We start from the raw sequence: 25,214 nt of genomic DNA on the forward strand, positions 1-25,214 counted from the left end.
ACTCAAATTACCCACCAGAGGGCATGACATGCAAAACCAACTCGCTGGTTCAGCAGCCTCTTCGATTATTCCTGGAGTTGTACAAAACCTTCAAAGCGCCAGCGTCAATTGAGGAGCGAGGTGCATAATTCTTCTCTAAACACTTTGACTGGGGGAAATGATGATCTCTTCCCTAAGCCATGCACCAGATAACCTCAGCTTGGGAGTTCGCAGAGTTTTATCACCCACGTTGCTCCTGACATATTTTATTTCCCGAGTTACCTGCATCGCTCCACTGTTCTACCAGGCAATGTCACGCCACAGAGATGCAACGTAGCAACCGACCCCAAGGGTCATCCAGTCCAACCCTCTGCAAGGCACGCATCGCGGCTAAAGAATCCCTGACTGGTGAGTCTGTTCTACTGTTGAACAGCTCTAACCGTCGGGAACTGAAGAGGTGACATGCGACCGCCTCTCCTGGTCTGCCCCGCATGAATAACCATAGTTTAGAGGTCACAGGCCCTAAGGAAGTCAGACTATCCTCTGCCAGGGCCAGGGCCTTCTCAGTGATGGCTCCAATCTGGTGGCATGCTCTGTCCCATGAGACCAGGGCCCTGCAGGATTTAACCTCCTTCCGCCTGGCCTTTAATTTGAATTCAGGCTGATCTTTTATTTCCCTTTTCTCCCCCCCTCCCCTTTTATGAAGATTACCTGCTCTGAAACTCCACAGCTAATTCTTCCCTGGCCTCCTCGCTGGACCAAGTAGGACCCATTCAGCCAGCTAGCCCTGGGGATTATCTAACTGATTTTTTATTTTTATTGTTTTTCATGTTTTTATACTGTATTTTATGCTGCTTTTATAATTGTTTTAAATTTGTTGTTAGCTGCCCTGAGCCCGGTTTTTTAACCGGAAAGGGTGGGGTATAAATATAATAAATAATAATGAAGGGTTGTCTCATGGAAGATGGAGCAAGGTTGTTTCCTGCTGCTCCAGAGGGAAGGACCTGAACCGATGGATTCAATTGACAAGTCAGGAGATTCTGGCAAAATATTAGGAAATATTAGGAAGAACTTTCTGACAGAAGGAGCTGTTTGACAGTGGAACAAACTTCCTCAGAAGGTGGCGGGCTCTCCTTCGTTGGTGTTTTTAAGCAGAGGTTATGCTTTTAAGCAGAGGGATGTTTTATCTGTAATTTGCCAGATGACTTTTGGGTTGGGCCAGATGACCTTTGGGGGTCCCTTCCTGTGGGATGTATCTTCACTGTAGCAGTCAAATACAAGGAGTCCAGGAGTGGACACGGAGGGGAATGTTGCTCCAGCCAAGAGGACTTCCTGTCACACCTGGTCTGGAGCATCCTCCCCCTGCTTGTGACCAGGTAGATCAGTGTGACCCTGGAAGACCCTATAAAAGGGCCAGTCACACAGCCATCTTCCTCTTTTGGCTCATTTTCATCTTTTGCTCTTTTGCCATCTTCTGCTGCCTCTTAGCCAGCAGCACATGGCTCATCCTTTCAAAGGATGGAATCCACAAGGTAGAAACTCCAAGGCCTGGCTCAGACTTCTCTTCTCTTACTGATGTACCTGTAACTACAAGCTAAAGCCTGCCTTCAGGGCAATACTGTGAACTGAATGCAAGAAAACTTTATCATTACTTTTAAAGAAGACTGTCACAAATTAAGAATGGATAAATATGAAGAAATCTGGGAGGAATATTTAAGCAATAAGGCGGAGAGCAGTGGGAAGTAGGGGGAGGAGAGGTGGGGAATTATTGTTAAAAAGGTGTAGTCATAGGTCATAGGTATATCAGTACAGTGGTACCTCAGGTTAAGTACTTAATTCGTTCCAGAGGTCCATTCTTAACCTGAAACTGTTCTAAACCTGAAGCACCACTTTAGCCAATGGGGCCTCCTGCTGCTGCCATGCCGCCGGAGCACGATTTCTGTTCTCATCGTGAAGCAAAGCTCTTAACCTGAAGCACTATTTCTGGGTTAGTGGAGTCTGTAACCTGAAGCGTATGTGACCTGAAGCATGTATGTATGTAACCTGAGGTACCACTGTATTCAAATCTGAATTGGCAAATTGTGTTATTAGTGTTATTATGGTTTTTGTTGTATGTGTGTTTTGAAAAAATGATTAAATTAACAGAAGAAGAAGAAGAAGAAGAAGAAGAAGAAGAAGAAGAAGAAGAAGAAGAAGAAGAAGAAGAAGAAGAAGACTGTTGTGTCATTATTGTTTTTAAGAGGGAACTAAAGGGTATATTTTCCAAGAACAACCCAATCTGGTCAAGCCAGACTGGATTGCTTAACTCAAGAGATTCAAACGAATCTACCAACTAGTTTCCTGCCATATACAGGGAATGTGCTTTGCTTCTAACTTACTAGTGTGAGTGAGGAAGGATAATATTTAATCAATATATCCTCTCCCACTATCCTCAACATTCCCACACTTCCAACTCTGCAGTACTCCTGAAATATACTCAGAGTCGCAAAGTGATTTCATGCTCTTTATTCAGCTCATAGTGGTGAGGAGGAATGAATGAAAGTCCCCTCAAAGTATCTGCTTTATATACATTATTTACACAGTGGGCTGCACATGATTGGCTAATTCCGGGATTCTACTGTAGGCCAATCAGGTTGTGGATTCACTTCTATCTGGAGCATGATTGGGTGGTTCCTGCTAACCAATCATACTACTGCATTGTTCTAGGACCAATCAGACTGCTGCATTCTGAATCCTATTGTTCTAGGACCAATCAGACTGCTGCATTCTGGATCCTATTGTTCTAGGACCAATCAGTCTGCTGCATTCTGGATCCTATTGTTCTAGGACCAATCAGACTGCTGCATTCTGGATCCTATTGTTCTAGGACCAATCAGTCTGCTGCATTCTGGATCCTATTGTTCTAGGACCAATCAGTCTGCTGCATTCTGGATCCTATTGTTCTAGGACCAATCAGTCTGCTGCATTCTGAATCCTATTGTTCTAGGACCAATCAGACTGCTGCCTTTTGGAGCCTATTGTTCTAGGACCAATCAGACTGCTGCAGTTTGGATCCTATTCAACTCAGTACATAACAACTCCACTTTGCCTTACTGAACCCAGGGTTTTGCTTTTGCCTGCCTTTGCTCTGCTAGAGTCTGAACTCTGGTGTGAACCCGCTCCTTGCCCCAGAACCCCTCGACCGTCCAGAACAGAACTGTGGCTGAGCGCAACCTGGGCTGGTAGATGTTGAATGGAGAGCTTCTTCTCATCTGGAATGAGAGCAATTAAACAGTGCATCTGACCTCCGAAATGGGGGCCGTCAAAACATGCTCGGGCTGGTGCATGATGCCCATTAAAGCGGCTGCTGGCAACAAGAATTGTTAACGTATTGATCTGGGAAGTTGATCTACAGTTCCAATTAGATGTTTCAGCTCAGTTTTGTACAGCAAATTGGCTGGTTACGGCGTCTTTGCCTCCGTGAGGGTCATCTCTCTGTGGCCTGAAAGAAGGAACACCCGTGATTTGTTTCTTTATTAGTCTGGTCTCCCTTGCACTGGACCACAGCAGGAATCCTTCCTCCTCTGGAGACGAATACAGGACTGACACTTCCAGCAAAATTATGAGAAGGAAGAAAACAGAGCAGGCAGGCAGGCAGGCAGGGTGCCGCTGCCAGGAATGGATGAAAAAGAAATGAAAAAGAAAAGTTCTGCAGAAGTAGAAATGAGTGGTGAAAAGAAAGGAGGAATCTCAAATGCAGATTTCCTCAGATTGGTTTTCTGGCAAACTGGACTGGTGTGAGAAAGGTCCCCCCGTGCCCTACGCATAGGAGCAATTTGGAAAGCACCACGCACGACTTTAGCTGCATGCATGTGGGGCTCTCAGAATTGAACCCCGTGAAAAATGTGCTCGTACTGTACAGTGGACGTTCGGGTTGCGAACGTGATCTGTGTGGGAAGCATGTTCACAACCCGCAGCGTCTGCAACCAGCAGCACCGTGTCCACACATGCACAGGTCGCAATTCGGTGCTTCTGCACATGCACAAGCACCGAAACTTGGAAGTAACCCGTTCCGGTACTTCCGGGTTCAGCACAGTGTACAACCTGAAATCACACAATCGGAAGCTTCTGTAACCCAAGGTATGACTGTGCTGAATAAAATCTGGTGTGAGCCTCTGTCCTGGAACCTGCAAGGGGAATTTCCTCATGAGCAATATGGGCATTTTTTCCACCTCTACAGTTGATTCTATGATTCCTTCCTTCCTTCCTTCCTTCCTTCCTTCCTTCCTTCCTTCCTTCCTTCCTCACTCACAAGAGGTCCTGCTGGTTGATGGTGAAGCCAAACACCCAGCCCCAGGCATTTGGGTTGTTACAGAAATGACAGGGGAGGGGCACATCTTTGAAGTTGTTACAATGTTACATATATTATGCCTGAATGTATCCTTTCGACTTGACAGCTCAGGGGAGAAACCTGGCTTTATATATTCATAGAAAATCCATACTTTAACCGACTCTCCTCATTCCAACGCCATTGTAACCCTTAAAGAAAGGTGAATTTGGGCTCCACCTCCCCCCATGAACCAAGAAGCAGGAAGTCCCGTAGGCAGCAGAAACAGGGCATCCCGCCATAATCCCCCAAGCGTGAGAGCACATAGAGGGCCCCCCACCCAAGGAGTGACCAGGGGGGCAACACTGGACATCCACAGAAGCAGTTGAGCAAGTCAGGTGTTCTGAAAGCCCATCTCCAGTCGAGTCCTGAGGGCAAGAAGATGTCAAAAGCTTTGTTGTTCTTTGGGTGATGGAGACTTAAGAGGTGTTGGGAAAGGGGTCTGATAAAAGGACCTAATGTTGAACTTGTGTAACCCTTGTATAGGTAAAGGTACTCCTGACCATTAGGTCCAGTCGTGGATGACTCTGGGGTTGCGGCACTCATCTCGCTTTATTGGCTGAGAGAGCCGGCATACAGCTTCTGGGTCATGTGGCCAGCATGACTAAGCCGCTTCTGGCGAACCAGAGCAGCGCATGGAAATGCTGTTTACCTTTCCACCAGAGCAGGTAGACCTATTTGTCTACTTGCACTTTGACGTGCTTTCAAACTGCTAGGTGAGCAGGAGCTAGGACCGAGCAACGGGAGCTCACCGCATAGCGGGGATTCGAACCGCCGACCTTCTGATCGGCAAGTCCTAGGCTCAGTGATGATGTCTCAATGATGCTGCTCGAAGTGTATTCTGGGGGAAAGAGGGAAGTTTTAAAAGAGGACATCGCCCCATGCTCAGGGTTCTTACTCCTGGGGGGGACCTGTTGTGCAGCAATAAAGATCGTGGTCTACTGACTGCTGTTTTGCTCCAAATTACTTGGCCGGAGCTTCCTTCTTTTACTGACCACATGGACCCTCAGGGGACTTGCACCCCAACAAGCAGGACTGTTGAGTAGTCTCTCACCCCAGAATCGTTTTCCTTAACAGGGTCCCTGCCTTGCGAGTTGCATTTCAGAAGGTGTGTCTCCTTACCTCCGGAGAGCCCTCTCTGCGGCGCTGGTCTTGCTGGGAGACTGCCGCTGTGGGGGCAGCAGGACGTCCATCTCGTGGGGGTCTCCCTCCGAGGGCGCGTTGGGACTCTCCAAGAACTCATTGTCATTCCAAGCCCCGACGGTGCCATCCATGGCCTGGTACCTGATCTCGAGGGAGATGCTGGTCTGCAACAGAGGAACCGACAACACACTTACTCATGGGTAGGCAAACTAAGGCCCGGGGGCGGATCCAGCCCAATCACCTTCTGAATCCAGCCCACAGACTGGTCCGGGAATCAGTGTGTTTTTACATGAGTAGAATGTGTGCTTTTATTTAAAATGCATCTCTGGGTTATTTGTGGGGCATAGGAATTCGTTCATTTTTTTCTTCTTCAAAGTATAGTCCGGCCCCCCACAAGGTCTGAGGGATAGTGGACCGGCCCCCTGCTGATAAAGTTTGCTGACCCCTGCACTTACTGGTCTGTTTCCCATGTCTTTTTTTAAAAAAATATATATTTATTAAGATTTCAAAAAAGTTACAATAATAAAAAAGAAAAGAAAAAGAAGAGAAAAATACAAAACACAAAAAGATAAAAAACAATTAAAAACAAATCAACCTTTCCATATGTTAACTTTCATTTACTTGTTTCCCTGACCTCCTCGCACCTCCCTTTTTTGTATTCTAGTTCAATTAATTATTTCAGCAAATCCTTTCCATTTTTGCTTTTATCCTAATAGTTTATCTTAATATATTATAACTTTATATATATATATTATATTATATATTATAACTGTCATCCTGCCTCCCTCTTCCTTCTCATGTCTTGTTTTGGCCAGGCAGCTTTCAGCAAGCGCCACCCGAGTTGGACCCGAGAGGGAGTGTTCCTGCCCCATAAGTGCCTTGGGGAGAAGGCCCCGCTCCTCCCCACTTGCTCAACCTTTCTGTAGCTCAGTGACAGGGCAGTGGGCTGGCCTCTTCCAGCAAAGGACAGGAAGGGACTTTCAGTAGGAGACGTTCGGCAGGAGAGGAACTAGCTGCCTCTTACAGTAGCCGACGGCACAAGATATGGGGCATAAGAACATAGGGAGAGACTACAGTCATATCAGGGATGCGGGTGGCGCTGTGGTCTAAACCACAGAGCCTAGGACTTGCCGATCAGAAGGTTGGCGGTTCGAATCCCCATCACGGGGTGAGCTCCCATTGCTTGGTCCCTGCTCCTGCCAACCTAGCTGTTCGAAAGCACGTCAAAGTGCAAGTAGATAAATAGGTACCGCTCCGGTGGGAAGGTAAACGGCGTTTCCATGCACTGATCTGGTTCGCCAGAAGCGGCTTATTCATGCTGGCCACATGACCCGGAAGCTGTACGCTGGCTCCCTCGGCCAATAAAGCAAGATGAGGGCCGCAACCCCAGAGTCAGCCACGACTGGACCTAATGGTCAGGGGTAACCTCGGGTTACAGATGCTTCAGGTTGTGTTTTTTTGGGGGGGGGGTTACAGATGCGCTGAAACCTGGAAGTACCGGAACGGGTTACTTCCGGGTTTTGGCAGTCGCGTATGTGCAGAAGCGCTAAATTGCACTTTGTGCATGCACAGAAGCCCCGAATCGCAACCCCTGCGTATGCAGACGTGGCACTGCGGGTTGCGAACGTACCTCCTCCACGGATCATGTTCGCAACCCGAGCGTCCACTATATGGCCAATAGCCCATCTAGTCAAGCATTCTGTTCTCACAGTGGCCAACTAGGTGCCCATTATGGGAGGAAGCCTACAAACATGTAATGAGGTTGAGGGTACATTTTATCATATGTGGTGCACTTGTAACAGGGTAAAAGTGTATTGGGAAATGATATATAATGAATTGAAAAAGATGTTTAAAAGCTAACTTTCAAAATACAACAACAGAAGCCTTTTTGTTGGGGAAATTCCCAGGTGTCAAATATGTATGCTACAACTGCGGCCCGTGTTCTGTTAGCCCAAAAGTGGAAAACAAGCGAGGTCCCAAACAAAGAAGAATCGCAACTTAAATTGATGGAATTTGCGCTGCTTGCAGATTTAAGATAATGAGAGAACAAGATGAATGCATGTCTAAAGAACACTGGAACATGTTTACTGGATATAAGGGGGGAAATTGTGTTTATTTATAAACACTGGTAACAGTAAGATAAATTCAACAGTGTAGATGGATTACTGAATGGTTTAGTTCATGTAAAATATGCAGGGATGTGGGGTATGCAAAATGAACCATGGAAAGAGAAGGGAAGTCATTGATTTAAGGTTGTTTAAATGAATGGGGACACGGGTGGCGCTGTGGGTTAAACCACAGAGCCTAGGACTTGCCGATCAGAAGGTTGGCAGTTCAAATCCCCATGACGGGGTGAGCTCCTGTTGCTCAGCCCCTGCTCCTGCCAACCTAGCAGTTCGAAAGCACGTCAAAGTGCAAGTAGATAAATAGGTACTGCTCTGGCGGGAAGGTAAATGGCATTTCCGTGCGCTGTTTGGGTTCGGCAGAAGCGGCTTTGTCATGCTGGTCACATGACCCAGAAGCTGTATGCCGGCTCCCTTGGCCAATAAAGCGAGATGAGCGCCGTAACCCCAGAGACGTCTGCGATTAGACCTAATGGTCAGGGATCTCTTTACCTTTACCTTTAAATGAATATTTCGAAATGTAAATTAGAATATAATATTATATATATATGACCTGAGATGCCGAGCAGGGGGCAAAGAGAAGTTTTGGGTGGGGGCTACAGGTCTCACCCACTTTTGGGGGGTTATATTGGGGTCTTGTGGACAAGCACCATTCAATTTATCCGCTCAGCAAAGCATCTCTCCCCGTCCCCCAACCACAGCTAATGAAACCTCGGTTTCTCTGGCGAGCTTAGATGCAGCTCACCTGAGCATTGCCACAAACTGGAAACCAGAAAAACCAAGAAGATTGTGCCTGACGCGCTTTTCCCTTCTTTTGTGTGGTTGCCACGGTTACTGCATCGGGCAACGCAGGCATTTCTGTACAGCTGTACAGAAATAAATAAAAAAATACCCCACACATCTGAATCTGGTCGTTTGCTAAAAGTCCCAGTTGCTGGAATAAGAGAGCTGGTGTCATGGTAGTAGAGAGCTGGGCCCGGACTGGGAGAGATCAGGGTTCGAATTCCTCAATCAGCCTTGCCTCTCCACCTAAATACCTCACAGGGTTGTTGTGGGCATTGAATGAGGAGGGGGTGAACCGTGGTCGCCACCTTGAACTTGAATGGCGGGATATAAATGCAATGAATGACTGAGTGATGGGAACCGCAAGGCGCGTCACTGGAACCAAGTTGCTAGTCCTCAATGTGATGCAGAAAAAAAGTTCATGTGGCAGGGGACCCAGGGGCCATTCCAGCAGCTCAGCAAGACCCACACAGCAATTGTGTGTGTGTGCGTGTGTTTCTTTAAAAGGAACTAAAGGTCGATTTGCACAACGAAAACTTTGTACATGGCAAAGGGACATTTCCCCACAAAGCTGGTGTAAATCCTGTGGTTGTCTGCAATCTCCACATTACCATGTCTTAAACAGCAGGAAACTTGTAAGTGCGGCTAAGACTTGACAGCTTTCTAAGGCTCTTGGCATTCATATTTTTTACCAAGCCGCTAGTCCACATTATAAATGCTTTTTAATGACACTATTTCATTGCACAAGGAGACAGAGTGCCTTGTTTCTGCATATGAACACCAGACAGGTACTTTCGCTGTAATCTGACACCTGCTAAAAACATTTTTGTGTAGGCAAGCCAACCCAGATATGCAGAATGTTAACCTCTTTAGCTTATTGCTGATTTTAATCATTTTTGAATGTCTTGAACAGCTGCTTTTAACTGTTTCCCCTGACCTTTTTATTATTTTAGCAAACCACTTTGCAACTTGTTTTTCCCACCCTTACACTCAAGTGTATCCATTCTTTGAAACAAAAAAAAAAAAAAAATTTGTTCTGGAAAATGAATAACTGTGGTCTCACCATCAGATATGTTGGGGGGGCAGACAAACACTTATCCGTTCACCTTGAAAACTCCCGGGGATTTGCAAGCATTGGTTCGGAGTGCTCAGAAAACCTCAAGGGCTTTGAAAGCGCTCTCAGGAAACCCTTGAAAAGCAAAGCCCCCATTGTTTTCCAAACACATCCTGAAAGCAACAGATAGTCTTGTAAGAGGCAGAAGGAAACAGCCTGCAAGACTGAAAAGGGCTGGGAGGGAAGGAGGTAAATGTCAACCCATAACTGTAAAGCGAGAGGGCGAGAGAATCATAGAAACATAGCACTGTACAACTGGGAGGGAACTCCAGCGGTCATCTAGTCCAACCCCTGCAATACAGGAATCGCAGGTCAAGAATCCCCGGCAGGTGGATACCCAACCTCTGCTGAAAATCCTCCAAGGAAGGAGAATGTACCACCTTTCAAGGAAGTTTTACTGTAATAATAATAATAATAATAATAATAATAATAATAATAATATTTATTACTTATATTCCAGCCACACTGGGCAGCTTCCAACAAGAGATTAAAAATACATTCAAACATCAGTCATTAAAAACTTCCCTAAAAAGGGCTGCCTTCAGATGTCTTCTAAACATCAGATACAGCGGACGCTTGGGTTGCGAACGTGATCCGTGTGGGATGCACGTTTGCAACCCGCAGCGGTGCATTTGCACATGCGCGGGTTGTGATTCGGTGCTTCTGCTCATGCACAAAGTGTGATTTAGCACTTATGTGCATGCGCGACCCCCGAAACCCGGAAGCAACCCCTTCCGGTACTTCCGGGTTTCAGCAGGTCCGTAACCCAAAAAAAACGCAACCTGAAGCGGCTGTAACCCAAGGTATGACTGTAGTTGTTTATTTCTTTGACATCTGATGGGAGGGCATTCCACAGGGCAGGCGCCACCACCGAGAAGGCCCTCTGTCAGAAAGTTCTTCCTAATGTTTAGTCAAAATTTCATTCCTTGGAATTTGAATCCATTGGTTCGGCTACTATATTTGTGCAGCTGGGGCAACCCAGTCAGATGGGTGGGGTACAATTATTATTAATTATCATCGTCGTCATCATTATCTAAGTGCAGAACCCCACATTTGTCCCTGTTGAAATTCAATGGGATCTTCTGAGAGTGTCTCCAGTGGTGAGTTTGAGATTTGCCATTGTCCCCCCACCCAAGGTAAAGTTAAAGGGACCCCTGACCATTAGGTCCAGTTGTGGCCGACTCTGGGGTTGCGGCACTCATCTCGCTTTACTGGCCGAGGGAGCCGGTGTACAGCTTCTGGGTCATGTGGCCAGCATGACTAAGCCACTTCTGGGGAACCAGAGCAGCGCACGGAAACAACATTTACCTTCCCGCCAGAGTGGTACCTATTGATCTACTTGCACTTTGACATGCTTTTGAACTGCTAGGTTGGCAGGAGCAGGGACCGAGCAATGGGAGCTCACCCCGTCGCAGGGATTCGAACCACCGACCTTCTGATGGGCAAGTCCTAGGCTCTGTGGTTTAACCCACAGTGCCACCCGCGTCCCCCACACCCACCCAAAGCACCTTCAATTTTCGGACACATACTGAGGGTCCCAGATCACTTCATGCATCATTTGACCACATTTACCCGGATGGAAGCGTTGTTATCATCGATCAAGGTATCCGTCACCTCCAGCTGCCCTTCCTCCACCACCTTCTGCAAGACCATCTGGAACGTTCCGATGAGCCTAGGAAGCAAGAAGGAAAGGCTGTGAGGATCCTCAGGGTGATGTGGGACTCAAACACCCCACACATTCCCCTTCTGATGGGGTGGGCCGGACAGACCTCAGTGCTGGTTATTTTGCAGATTAGTTGCGCTGCAGAAGGCGTGCTGGGGAGACCACACATTCAAGAAACGCAAAATTCCTTTTGCTAGGTTTTAATAAGTAGTGATGTATGGAAGTGAGAGCTGGACCATAAAGAAGGCTGATCGCCGAAGAATGGGTGCTTTTGAATTCTGGTGCTGGAGGAGACTCTTGAGAGTCCCATGGACTGCAAGAAGATCAAACCTCTCCATTCTTAAGGAAATCAGCCCTGAGTGCTCACTGGAAGGACAGATCCTGAAGCTGAGGCTCCAAGACTTTGGCTACCTCATGAGAAGAGAAGACTCCCTGGAAAAGACCCTGATGTTGGGAAAGATGGAGGGCCCAAGGAGAAGGGGACGACAGAGGACGAGATGGTTGGACAGTGTTCTCGAAGCTACAAACATGAGTCTCACCAAACTGCGGGAGGCAGTGGAAGACAGGAGTGCCTGGCATGCTCTGGTCCAGGGGGTCACGAAGAGTCGGACATGACTAAACAACAAGAACAACAGGTTTTAATAACAAAAACAAAAACTCCTTTTACACTAAATTTGTTGTTGTTGTTTAGTTGTTTAGCCGTGTCCACCGACAGCTTTCCAGGTCATGTAGCCAGCAGGACTAAACCACTACTGGTGCACGGAGGATCATGGCAAGTGCCAGAGCGCATGGAAATGCTGTTTATCTTCCCCCCGGAGTGGTACCTATTTATCTACTTGCACTTTGGCATGCTTTCGAACTGCTAGGTTGGCAGGAGCAGGGACCGAGCAATGGGAGCTCACCCCGTCGTGGGGATTTGAACCGCCAACCTTCTGATCAGCAAGTCCAAGAGGCTCAGTATTTTAGACTACAGTGCCACCCACATCCCTGTGTTGGAATCTACTCTGGATCAATACTGAGTAGGATTCAAGGACACTGAACCTCCAGCGTGGAGAGCCTGAAATTTGGAGCCCTGCGATTCCCAGGCAGGTGTATACACCATACTCTCTTCTCCTCAGGTCCTGAGGCTGAAAAAGAGCACCCAGGAGCCTTCAAAGAGCTGTTCCACACTGCAAATTAGAAAATCAATGGCATTTGGATTAGATGAACCTAAGTTTACACAGTCGGGCAAGAGACAACACCTCTGGGCAACCTCAGTCTTTGGCTGTGATGAGGGAGAAGCAATACCTACTTTACCAGTAGAGGTGTTCTAGTTAGATATAAGCAGTGGTTCAACATGTCTGCAAAGAGAATATGAGGGCATAAGGTGCTGGATCAGGCCCAAAGGATCCCATCTAGTCCAGCATCCTGTTCTTACACTGGCCACCCCAGATGCCCAGCCCCAATGGCCTTCAATTGCAAATGGGTCATTGAGGTTTCTCCTCCTCCTCCTTCTTCTTCATCATCTTCTTCTTCATCATCATCATCTTCTTCAACATCTTCTTCTTCCTCTTCCTCTTCTTATTCGTCATCATCATCTTCTTCCTCTTCTTCTTCTTCATCTTCTTCATCATCATCTTCTTCTTCTTCTTCAACATCATCATCTTCTTCTTCCTCTTCCTCTTCTTCTTCATCATCATCATCTTCTTCTTCTTCTTCAACATCATCATCTTCTTCTTCTTCTTCTTCTTCTTCTTCTTCTTCTTCGATCACTCGTAGCCCAGTAAGATTGTCTTCCATAAACACGGTTTTAACAATGAGTCCGTAAGTGACTGTGGGGGCCAATTCTGGACCCACACGTCCTTCCACAGTGGGGACAATGTGTTGGAATATCTTCCCTTCGGCTGTGGCCCTACACCATTGTCAAATAAGTTGGAGTTCCTGTTATTAAATATACCAAGAAAAAAGCACACCAAGAACTCAGGCCAATGTTAGTTTCAATAGTGGGAGTGGCCCCCAATAGTGGGAGTGGCCCCTAAGTCGATAGTCAATAGTAACAAAAACAAATCCATTCAAAAGTATGTATTCTGACAAGAATTACAAACTCAAGTAGAGATGACAAACTCTAACAGAGATTACAAACTCAAACTCATAAAGATACGTATAATACAATAATTCGTTACAAAGATTTTCTCTTTTTCATTCGACAATAATGTTGATCCTTATAAAACAATCATAAATTATAAAACAGTATTATATACCATTTGGTTTCTTACCTAATTTTTAAAGGGTTTAGTTTTTGTTACTATTGGCTATCTACTTGTGAGTAGGGACCACTCCCACTATTGAAACTTACATTGGCCTACACAGTTGTCAGCAATATCAAGGAAGGACACCTGACCTTTTCATGTCCATTCTCTCTGTACTGGTTCCTGCTTCATGCTAAATCATCTTTTTTTTCTAACTTAATGGAACTTCAGATGTTTTCCTTCCTCCCATAAATATCCAATCCTTTTTAAAATTTAAAAGCATGCAGTTCGCCTTCGCTCTAAATTATCCCCTCTGCGCAGTGCGATCTCTCTGGGTTTCTTAGACATGGTTTTCCTTCCGAAAGGAAAAAGAAAGGGGCGAGTGCATATTAATATTTTAAGAACAACACTGAAGAGCCTGCGTTTTCCTGCTCCTTGTTAAATGTAGGGCAGAAAGGCAGCCCTGAGAGGGGAGTCTTTGAAAGAGCAATGACAGTAAGGAGCAATGGGTGGAAGTACTGTTTGTGGTACAGGAGGTGGGCGGGTGTGGGGGACTCCCTGGTCCAGAATGGGGTAACTGTGCCCTGAAGGACCAGGTGCGCAGCCTGGGAGTCATTTTGGACTCACAGCTGTCCATGGAGGCACAGGTCAATTCTGTGTCCTGGGCGACTGTCTACCAGCTCCATCTGGTACCCAGGCTGAGACCCTCCCTGCCCGCAGACTGTCTCGCCAGATTGGTGCATGCTCTGGTTATCTCCCGCTTGGACTACTGCAATGCGCTCTACGTTGGGCTACCTTTGAAGGTGACCCAGAAACTACAACTAATCCAGAATGCGGCAGCTAGACTGGTGACTGTGGGCAGCTGCCGAGACCCTATAACACCAGTCTTGAAAGACCTACATTGGCTCCCAGTACGTTTCCGAGCAGAATTCAAAGTGTTGGTGCTGACCTTTAAAGCCCTAAACAGCCTCGGTCCAGTAGACCAGAAGGAGCGTCTCCACCCCCATCATTCTGCCTGGACACTGAGGTCCAGCTCCGAGGGCCTTCTGGTGGTTTCCTCCCTGCAAGAAATGAAGCTACAAGGAACCAAGCAGAGGGCCTTCTCGGTGGTGGCGCCCGCCCTGTGGAATGCCCTCCCTTCAGATGTCAAGGAAATAAACAACTGACTTTTAGAAGACATCTGAAGGCAGCTCTGTCTAGGGAAGTTTTTAATGTTTTATTGTGCTTTTAATTCTCTTGAGAGCCAGAAATGTTTTACTGTGCTTTTAATTCTGTTGAAACCCAGCCAGATGGGCGGGGTATAAAATTATTATTATTATTATTATTATTATTATTATTATTATTATTATTATTATTACTGAATTGCAGCTGGAAATTCAGCATTGCACCCGTCAATTTCGAAAGGCCCCTTCAGAAGGGCAGGAGAGACAGGGAGAGAGAACAGAAGCAGGGACTGCTGCATCAAGTCCAGTTCTCACAAATGCAAAGGCAATGCCTCTTCAAAGAAACTCGGAAGCAGCCTTCTCCCCTCCGGTGGTTTCAGAAGGTGGTTGGGCAGATGATGAACAGTTAAGGTGACATATATTTGCTAATAATAATAATAATAATAATAATAATTTACTATTTATACCACGCCCATCTGTCTGGGTTTCCCCAGCCACTCTGGGCGGCTTCCAACAGAATATTAAAATACAATAGTCTATTAAACATTAAAAGCTTCCCTAAACAGGGCTGCCTTCAGATATCTTCTAAAAGTCTGGTAGTTGTTTTTCTCATTGAGAGCCAGCATGGTGCGGTGGTTAAGAGCGGTGGACTCATAATCTGGTGAACCGGGTTCGATTCCCCGCTCCTCCACATGCAGCTGCTGGGTGACCTTGGGCTAGTCACACTTCTCTGAAGTCTCTCAGCCCCGCTCACCTCACAGAGGTGAGGAGGAGGAGGAAGGGAAAGGAGAATGTGAGCCGCTTTGAGACTCCTTTGGGTGGTGATAAAGCAGGATATCAAATCCAAACTCTTCTTCTTCTTCTTCTTCTCATTGGCATCTGGTGGGAGGGTGTTCTACAGGGCAGGTGCCACCACTGAGAAGGCCCTATGCCTGGTTTCCTGTAAATTGGCTTCTCGCAGCGAGGGAACCACCAGAAGGCCCTCAGTGCTGGATCTCAGTGTCCAGGCAGAATGATGGGGTGGTTTTAGTCTAATGCAAATGCTCTTGCAGACTCTTTAGATGCAGTCCTGAATTCCTGAATAAACCACAGTTTGCTGGACAAGTTGAATTCGTTGTTCTTGCTAACGGCGCAAGCGATGCCAACAATTCGAACACAAAGCACTAGGGAGACAGCAGCCCTCCTGGTTTCCCCCTCACCTGAATCTCTGCCTCCTTGCTAGCAAAGGTTAGCAAAGATTTACAGTTCCATTTTGCCTGGAATGCTGGCGGCATTTGACGTCTCACTCCTGAACCAAGGGGGCGAGTGAATGTACGGCTTTCATTAACCTCACTTTCCAGCTAAGGGAGCGTCTGAGAACAGGGAGCTCTCCATCATTAAATGCTGTTTGTGGTTAACAAGCAAAACAATCACAGGTCTGACTTGGGAAAGGGGGAAATCAATGCTTGAAGGCGTAATAGTAAAGAGTGAGGCAGGTCAGAGCGTCCATCCTTCCTGCTTGGAAATAAATTAAAACATGCAGAAATTGCATTTCCACAACTGCTAATCTGAGCCACGACAGAGCGCCTTTTTGAACCTTGTTTTAAACGGTCTTTTCAAAATTAGATCTCCAAGCTGCCTGGTGGAACTTTCTGCCCACATTTTTTTTTTAAAAATAATACCTTTCTTTGCAACCATCTTTAACTGATTCCGTTATTCCTGTACTTCCCAATTAATTTGGAGTCTACAAAGAAAATGGCAATCTTCATTAGCCGCCGGCGTTTTTCACGCATTCTCGTTTCTATTTGGCATTTCACACTTTTTTTTTTATTCGCTTTTGCAGCGCGAAGAACATATTCCTTCCGGCAGGATTGCTGTGCAAGATTCATAGATGCCCACAAAAAAAATGGACTTGAGGAGGATAATGAGGCACATAAATGCTGCAGAATGTCCTCGGCATTCTTCTCTGGGAGAACTTCCTGTCAAGCGATTCTTAAAAGGTGGAGTCTGAAGAGGCCTCCTGAGATTTTCTGTAGCAACCTGTAAGTCTGTTCACTCTGGCACATGGGAGCAGAGGTACTTGGAGTGAATTCCTTCAGGCAGCAGCAGCTGGAAAGCCACACAGGTGATGATTTTTGTGAATCTCCCAGGAATCCAAATGGCCATGCAGGTAGAGCACTGAGTCATCCCCCAGGGAAATCCAGTCTTTATTATTTGTCTTCTATCGCAGTGTTATGATTTTATTTTTATTTTTGTTTAGGGAAACAGGTGGAATTTGATTGAGTTTCCATTTAAAAGCGAACCAACCTCGTTTGGACATTCCAAAAACAAAATGAAAACTCTGGAGCAAGAAAAATCACGCTTCTGCCAATTTTGCAATGCAGTACCTGTGTCACGTAACGCATGGACGAGTGAAAAGTGTGCATGAAAAATTGACCAGCAAGCAGAGATGATAGAATATATGGAACTTGTAAAAAGGACGGGGAGAACAAGAGGAAACTCAAACCAGAAAGTGAGTAAAGATTGGGCAATATTTAAAGGACATCTTCAAAAGTACTGTGACAATGCAAATCTCCTGACAGATTTAGACTGAATCTCGAATAACAAGGAAATTATAAAAGCAAAAATTTCTCTTGATATGTAACGGGGGTGGGGGGGACGGGACAAAAACAAGGAAGTGTGTGTATAGACGAACAATGTGTAAAATGTGCAATGAGGTGAATCAGAAGTCAAAAGCATGTGTGATGTTAAATGATATGTTGTTAGTTAATGTCTAGTTGTTATGTGGGTATGGTGATGGTTTGTTCGTGTTTTTTATGTTTTATGTAAATTGTTTTGCAATAAAGGAAATTTAAAAAATTAAAAGAAAAGTGTGCATGAAAGCAACTCGTACCAAGTGCAAATTGTTACTTTTACATCCTTCAAAAATTATTTACCCTGTTGAATATATCTGAATGCTGCCAGCGTTTTCAGCGGCATACAGTGATTTTCCATATATTCAATAAATGTTTTCCAATCTTCTCTAAAGGTATGTTCTTCTTGCTCTCTTAGGCTACATGTTAAGTCGGCAAGTTGTGCATATTCTGTCAACTTAATTTGCCAATCCTCTTTAGTTGGGACCTCGCTCACTTTCCATTTTGTAGCTAACAAACCCAGGCTGCAGCTGTTGCATACATCAATAACCTTTTCTGACACCTGTGAATTTCAGTCTGGGTTATCCCCAACAAAAAGGACTGCAGTTTCTTTGGAAAAGTAATTTTTAAACCTTTTTTTCAATTCATTATGAATCATTTCCCAATTCCCTTTTACCTTTTTACATGTCCACCACATGTGGAGGAATGTTCCCTCTGCTTCTTCACACTTCCAACACTTATCTGATTCTGTCTTATAAATCTTAGCCAACCTACTCAGAGATAAGTACCATCTACAGCATCCTATTCTCACAGTGGAGAGAAACCTGCCTATTTTTATTTTTTAATAATATTTATTCAGAATTTAAGAATTACAAAAAGAAAAAAGAAAAATACAAAAAACAGAAAAAATACAAGAAAAAATACAATCATTAAAAAAGAAAAAAAAGATTAAACCTTAACTTAACTTTCTTCCTTTACTTATTTCCTTGACCTCCTCACACCTCCCATTTTGGTATTCTAGTTCAAATTGTTATTTCAGCAAATCCTTCCAACCTTGTTTTTAACTTAATAATTTATCTTAATATATTGTTATTTTACGTTCTCTCTTTCATCAATTTCATCAATTCATTTTTACTTAATCCTTTATATCATTTCTACCAAAACCATATAATTTTCTTTTTCCAGCATCTTTCTAACAATCCTTAATTTTACAATATTTTTGAAGATATACTTTAAATTTTTTCCAATCTTCTTCCACCGACTCTTCTCCTTGGTCGAAACCTGCCTATTTTTAGATCAGTCCTGACACAGCAGGAAAGCTCAGTTGGTAGAGCACGAGACCCTTAGAGTTGTGAGTTCGAGTTCCTGAATGGGCAAAAGATTCCTGCATTGTGGGGGGTTGGACTAGATACCTCTTAGGGTCCCTTCCAACTCTACACTTCTATGATTTGTGGATCCTTGACGGCCTCTTCTGTTTCCTTCGTCTAGTCCTGGTCTGAGTACTTTCATCCATTATTCAGCTTATGAATTATATTCATGAGCTGCCTCATGAAATCATCTCTGTAGGTGTCATAAAAAGAGAATGAAAATATTCTAAGATAAAAGAGGACAATAAATATAAAAGACAAGAGGCATAAAAACCTCAAAATATAGTTTTAGACCATACTGTGCCTACCAGGGCTGGATTTAGGCTGGATGAGGCCCTGAGCTCCTGAAGGTAATGGGTCCCTTTATATGTCCAGCTGTCCTTTGTCAACAACAAATTGTCGCTGTTTTGTGTTGAATCTATGCTATATGGTAATTTATGTGCTTATTAGGTCCATACACAACACAAAACACTGTTACTGTATGTAGGTTTTATTTTATTTGTTTTTTATCTTATATTTTGGAAATGTACATCCAGTGTTTCTTTTCCTTTAAAAATTTTTGGGGGGCCCAAGAGAGTGGGGCCCTAAGCTACAGCTTGTTTAGCTTATACGTAAATCCGGCACTGGATATAGGATATAATATAGACCTGAATCTCTGGGGGGAACTTTGGAAGAGCGATCGGAAATTCACAGAATGTTATTCCTTGAAAGAGAACTGAAAATGATTTACAGGTCGTATCTTAACTCCGAGTAGACTTGCTAAAATGTATAAGACTGAATCAGATAAGTGCTGAAGATGCAATGAGACTGAGGGTACGTTCCATCATATGTGGTGGACCTGTAAAAGGGTAAAAGAATATTGGGAAATAATTTATAATGAATTGAAAAAAATGTTTAAAAGTACTTTTCCAAAACAACAACAACCCAGAGTCCTTTTTGTTGGGGATAATTCAGATGGAAATTCCCAGGTATCAAAAAAAAGTTATTTATGTATGCCACTACTGCAGCCTGTGTTTTGTTAGCCCCCAAATGGAAAACGAACAAGGTCTCAACTAAAGAAGAATGGCAGCCTAAACTGATGGAATATGCGCAGCTCGCAGACTTAACTTATAGAAAAAGAGAACAAGAAGAATGCACATTTAAAGAAGACTGGAAAATTTTTATTGAATATAAGGGTGAAAATAGTGTACATTTGAAAACATTGGCAACTTTAAGATAAATTCAACCGCGTAAAATAAATTTTGATGGATGTAAAAATGGAATACTGAATGTTTTAAGGTAAAGGTAAAGGGGCTCCTGACCGTTAGGTCCAGTCGTGGCCGACTCTGGGGTTGCAGCGCTCATCTCGCTTTATTGGCCGAGGGAGCCGGCGTACAGCTTCTGGGTCATGTGGCCAGCATGACTAAGCCGCTTCTGGCGAACCAGAGCAGCGCATAGAAGCGCCGTTTACCTTCCCGTTGGAGCGGTACCTATTTATCTACTTGCACTTTGACGTGCTTTCGAACTTCTAGGTTGGCAGGAGCAGGGACCGAGCAACGGGAGCTCACCCCATCGCGGGGATTCGAACCGCCGACCTTCTGATTGGCAAGCCCTCGGCTTTGTGGTTTAACCCACAGCGCCACCCGCATCCCACTGAATGTTTTAGTTTATGTAAAATATGCAGGGATCTATGGCATGCAAACTGAACCATGGAAACAGAAGGATGGAAGTCATTGATACTTTAAGGTTGTTTAAATGAATATTCTAAAATGTAAAATAGAAAAACAATAAAAATTACACAAAAAAAGAAGCTTTGCGGCAGTGTCGCCCCTTTTCCTTTAGGCAGGGAAATTTCTTCACTCCACGGTTGCTCAGCTGTTTTCCTGCTGCTCAGCAACTGAATAAAAAATAAGGTTGCCCTCGGAATAGGAGGCCTGGTGGCCGGCTGCAGCGGGGCAGAGAGGGGACTCAGATCATATTGCAAGTTAATTAGCCACCAGGCGATCAGCGGCAAATGACGTTCCTCCACAAAGCCACGCGAAAGAACGTTGGTGCATGAATGATTCAGATGGGGATTGTGTGTCACCCCTTTATCTGAAGAGCATCCTGGTAAGCCGATCGCCTTTATCAAGCATCTGTGTGTGTCGCTCATAGACCGTAATAAAACACACACAGGGACACCGGCTCGCTCAACACCTCTAGCCTGCAAGACTTCGGCCCCATTGCAGGAGACATTTTGGACACGTTGGAAGGAAAGCGTGTTCTCCTCCACGGAGAGCACATGTTGTGGTGGGGGCCTCCAGGACACTCCAAAGTTGGGGGCGGGCTAATTGACCGTTGGCCACTGATGCGATTGGGGCTTCCCTTGTTGTTGGGAAGAAGTTAATGTTGCCATTTATTGATTGACAGCCAGAAATGCTAAAACTCCTTGCACGAGGCTAGGGCTTCCTCTTTTCGCCCGTGCATCGGATTGCCCGTCCCTCCCTCCCTAGAATAGGGTTGTTCGCTTTGACCTTGCTATGCCTGTCATGGGGTCGTCTGCTTTGGAGTGGGGGCCTGGTAGGAATTTTGTCCATCTGGCTGATTGGCTGGGGCCATTTGTTTTTGGCCTACTGCGTAGCAAATCGTCACAACTTGTAAGGTTCGCAGTTAGGCATTGGTTTAAGGTTTGGTTGGTTGAGGGGCATGGATTGGCTGTGCCTGCCCCTCTAATGCTGCTGCTGCAAGGGATTCCGTTAAAGGAATTGGGGGCTAACTATTGCTTGTCCACTCTGTCAAGGGGGCCTCGGGCCATAGCAATGAGCTCCTGGTTGCATTTGGGGAGGGCTGAGGGCAGCTTCCCTGCTCCGTCGCTACCCCCAAGTGTATTCCCCTTTTCTGACTTTCGCATCGTGCGGAATGTCAGTCTGTCCCTCATGGGGGGGGGGGGCAGATAGTCGCAACCAATGCCTAAGCAACCACTCACAAATTTGTATTTTAATAAAGTTGTGGCCAAAATTATGCCAAAAATCTTAAACAAAAATTCTGTGTGATGTGTGAGTTATTGGGGTGGCCCTGGGGACCTCAACACGCAAATAAAAGCAAAACCAGCGCTCCCACATTCAAAAAATTGTATGTCTTCTTATTTACCCTGCGCCTTATTGCGCCCAGACTTACTTCCATCCCTTCAACGGTTTTCATATCTCAAATCTTTTCTTACAGTTTCTTATTTACACTCCATCCACATCACAAGATTTACATTAATCCTGCTACAGTTTTTAAATTCTTACAATTACTCAACCAATTTACTCCAATCCTTTTCGAACTTTGCTTCTTTTTGGTTCCGAATCCTATAAGTCAATTTCGCCAATTCTATGCATTCAAACATTTTTGTCTGCCACTCCATTAAAGTTGGGATTTCTTGGGATTTCCATTTCTGAGCCACTAAGATTCTAGCGGCGGCCGTTGCATACATGAATAGTTTGATTACAAACTGCCAGGGATGCTTTAGCTGAGATTCCTGCATTGCTGGGGGTTGGACTAGATGACCCTCGGGGTCCCTTCCAACTCTACCATTCTATGATTCTATTTCTTAATGTGGGTCTACTAGCTAAAGTCCCCTTCGAAGGAGGAAAAATTTGCAAGGTGGAATCAAAGATACGTCGAATTGTGGAGTTGGAAAAAGAAAACAGAGGTTGCAGAAGCATGGCAGAGCATGAGACTCTTAATCTCTATGCGGCTTCGCTCCGTGGAAGAAGCAGTCAATTCGAAGCACCGCGCTGCTCACCCCACGTCGCTCCGGATCCCCGAAACCGGGTTTTCCTCGCGAGTAGGGGAGGCGCAAAAGGTGCCAGCCGAATCCCACGCTCACAGGCTTCACCTGCCTGTGATTTTTAGTGGGTCTCCGCCTTCGCCGTGGCAGCCAGACCCGGATTTCCACGAGGCAAATTCCTCCCGATCAGAGGAATTCCGCCATTACTGGAGGCGCCAACCCGGAAGTCCCTCAGGGTCGTGGGTTTGAGCCCCACGTGGGGTGAAAGATTCCTGCGTTGCAGAGGGTTGGGCCAGATGCCCTTTGGTGGTCCATTCCAAATCTCCAAGTCTGTGATTTTATTATGAAACATTAGGAAGAACGTTATGGCGGTAAGAGCTGATTGAGAGTTGAGAGATGACCTAATCTGGGGAGAAAACAGCAGAGACCTGGTGAAGAGAGCACAGCAGAGGTTATATTTTCTGAGAATCCTCCATTGCATTGCATTCGCCACTGCATTGCCATGGCGAAGGGGCTTGAATAACTCAGAGAAGCTATGAGCTATGCCGTGCAGGGCCACCCAAGATGGACAGGTCGTAGTGGAGAGTTTTGACCAAACATGATCCACCTGGAGCAGGAACCGGCAAGCCACTCCAGTATCCCTGCCAAGAAAACTCCATGGACAAAGACGACAATGTTACAAGTTTCTAAAAATCCCCAGTGCCGTGATCAGGAACTAAGGGGACATCGACCCTCACAAATGCATATTTTCTTGTTCTCCCCTGGACTTCCTTGGCTAAAAGGCCTTGGACAGAATAAGAGGTGATGGCAAAACGGAGCTATTGAGTTACCCAGTGGAGGTAACTGAATCAGCCAGGGCCAAAAGTCAGAGGGGGAAAGGGGAGGTAGAGTGACAATAGGATCAAATGCTTCAAATGCAACGGGGGAAGGCGACTGCAGCTGAGAGATCTGAACAGACGGAGGGCTGCATCATGCCCTCCAACATTTCTCAGTTGAAAACAGGGGCATTCTCTCTCTCCCCTCTAAAATAAAAAAATTAAGGTCTTATGTATATAATAAATGTTCATAAATGTACCAAGCAAACATGTACATAAATATCTAAACCACATGTCTGAAGCAGCACAGGAAAACAGCCCTGGAACCATTTTGACTCCCAAACTGACCAAATGTTTTCTCTGCAAAGTCACAGGAAATTGGAAAAGCCTCCCCATTGTCTTTTCCTTCACAAATCCTGTCTTAAGGGTATGTCTGTGCATGAATAGGGTGTGAGCCTGTGACCTGGCTCAGGAACTAAGTATTTATCATTACAAAAGACTGGGCAGGCTCCCCTGGGTATCCAATCAAGTAAGCATTAACAGGTAACCTGCCAGACAGGAGGTAAACAACGCACTCAGATTTTTAGATGTCCCCTTTCTGTGATGTAGGTATGATGTTTCTGGGGGTGGTCTTGGACTCCAAGACAGGCAATTTAAAATGTCTATGTAAGGGTGGGCACACCTGGGTCCTGGGTCCTCTTCCTTCTCCTGCGTGTGAGGGGAGCACCCTGTTGCAACAGATCAATAAAGATCAGGCTTACTAGCTGCTTTGCTTCTCAATATTCTCTGGTTGGCCTCTGTCATTTTCTCCGACCAATGGAGAACCTACAAAGGACTCTATAAGGGTTCTTGTGTCCCCCATAAGGGAAAAAGGGCAGATTTTCATTTATTACACCTCCAACGAACCCTCCTTAGCCCACCCCACCCCCCATTTTTTTTCTTCCCCACCTGAGCATTTCCTATCAGAAGGAGGACAAGTTTCAACACGCCCAACAACAAGGAGACCCAGCACACACACGTCCTCCACCATCCTGAGAAAACCGCTTAATCCCCATTTTATTTTATTTTATAAAATGAAAAACACAGAAAATAAAAAGGTGCAAAATGAGGCATTGAGGCACAAAGCATTTTTTTGAAAAAATCAAGACTCCTTGGGCTCGCCTCTGCTTCCATTTTCTTCCCACCTGGAGTGGCCCTGACCATTGCCTGCCTTCAGGGCTGGCGCTTCATGTGAGGTCAGGCTGTCCCAGATTTCTATTTCAATTTGTTTTTTAAAAAAGAAGAAGAAGAAGAGTTTGGATTTGATATCCCGCTTTCTCACTACCTGAAGGAGTCTCAAAGCGGCTCACATTCTCCTTTCCCTTCCTCCCCCACAACAAACACTCTGTGAGGTGAGTGGGGCTGAGAGACTTCAGAGAAGTGGGACTGGCCCAAGGTCACCCAGCAGCTGCAGGTGGAGGAGCGGGGAAGTGAACCCGGTTCCCCAGATTACGAGTCTATCACTCTTAACCACTACATAACGCTGGCTCTCACCCACACAATTGCTCAACAGATGTGCAGACTTTCCTCATCTGCTGTGGGGGCACCTTTCTTTCACCCAATGAAACTTGGGAAGGAATTTCACTCTTGGTGCAGGCTCAGATTGCTGTAATTTGTGGCTTGGGTGAAAAAATGCTATTTTCATCTCCTTGGTAAACAAATGTATCAGGCATAGTCCTGCGTGGAAGGCGTTTCTGTGACAAATGGTTTGTGTGTGCTATTGCGCTGCCTTTGAAAATTCTCTAATTTGCTGGGCTCTCCCCCAAACCAGAGGGGGAGAGATGAATGCTAGTATTTGTCAGGCACTAGAGAACGAAACCAAGAGAGAAGGCATTGATTTTCTGCTTATGGTACCAAACCAGTCTTTGGTTTGAAGGAGGGGTCTGTAGGTAGTTCAAGGTGGGATACCAGCCCTGTGGGATGTGATACATAAGTAGCAGTCAAATACAACATTCCATGTTTTCCTAGAGTGGACATGCAGGGGGATGTTTGGTCCAGCCGGTCAAAAACTTCCTGTTTCTTCCTGGCCTGGAGCGCCCTTCCTCTTGCATGTGACTACAGGTGAGCGTGACCTTACCTGTCCAGGTAA

The 25,214-nt window shown here is 45.5% G+C and overlaps 1 protein-coding gene across 14 annotated transcripts in view; it reads right to left on the reverse strand.

Annotated features, from left to right (window-relative positions):
* Positions 1 to 25,214, reverse strand: part of OTOF (otoferlin) — a 194,931-nt gene that overhangs the window by 126,715 nt on the left and 43,002 nt on the right. For 13 of the 14 annotated variants that reach the window (XM_083732962.1, XM_083732971.1, XM_083732969.1 and 10 more), the window contains exons 4-5: positions 11,081 to 11,180; positions 5,468 to 5,652 (exon numbers count right to left, since the gene is read on the reverse strand). In XM_083732962.1, coding sequence (XP_083589088.1) covers positions 5,468 to 5,652; positions 11,081 to 11,180 — 285 coding nt within the window. Of the gene's footprint in view, positions 1 to 5,467; positions 5,653 to 11,080; positions 11,181 to 16,223; positions 16,323 to 25,214 lie in introns of those variants that run through there. The other variant, XM_083732963.1, reaches the window with a different exon arrangement.

Source organism: Podarcis gaigeae, assembly GCF_964106915.1.
Source record: "Podarcis gaigeae genome assembly, chromosome: 3".
Classification (NCBI taxonomy): domain Eukaryota; kingdom Metazoa; phylum Chordata; class Lepidosauria; order Squamata; family Lacertidae; genus Podarcis; species Podarcis gaigeae.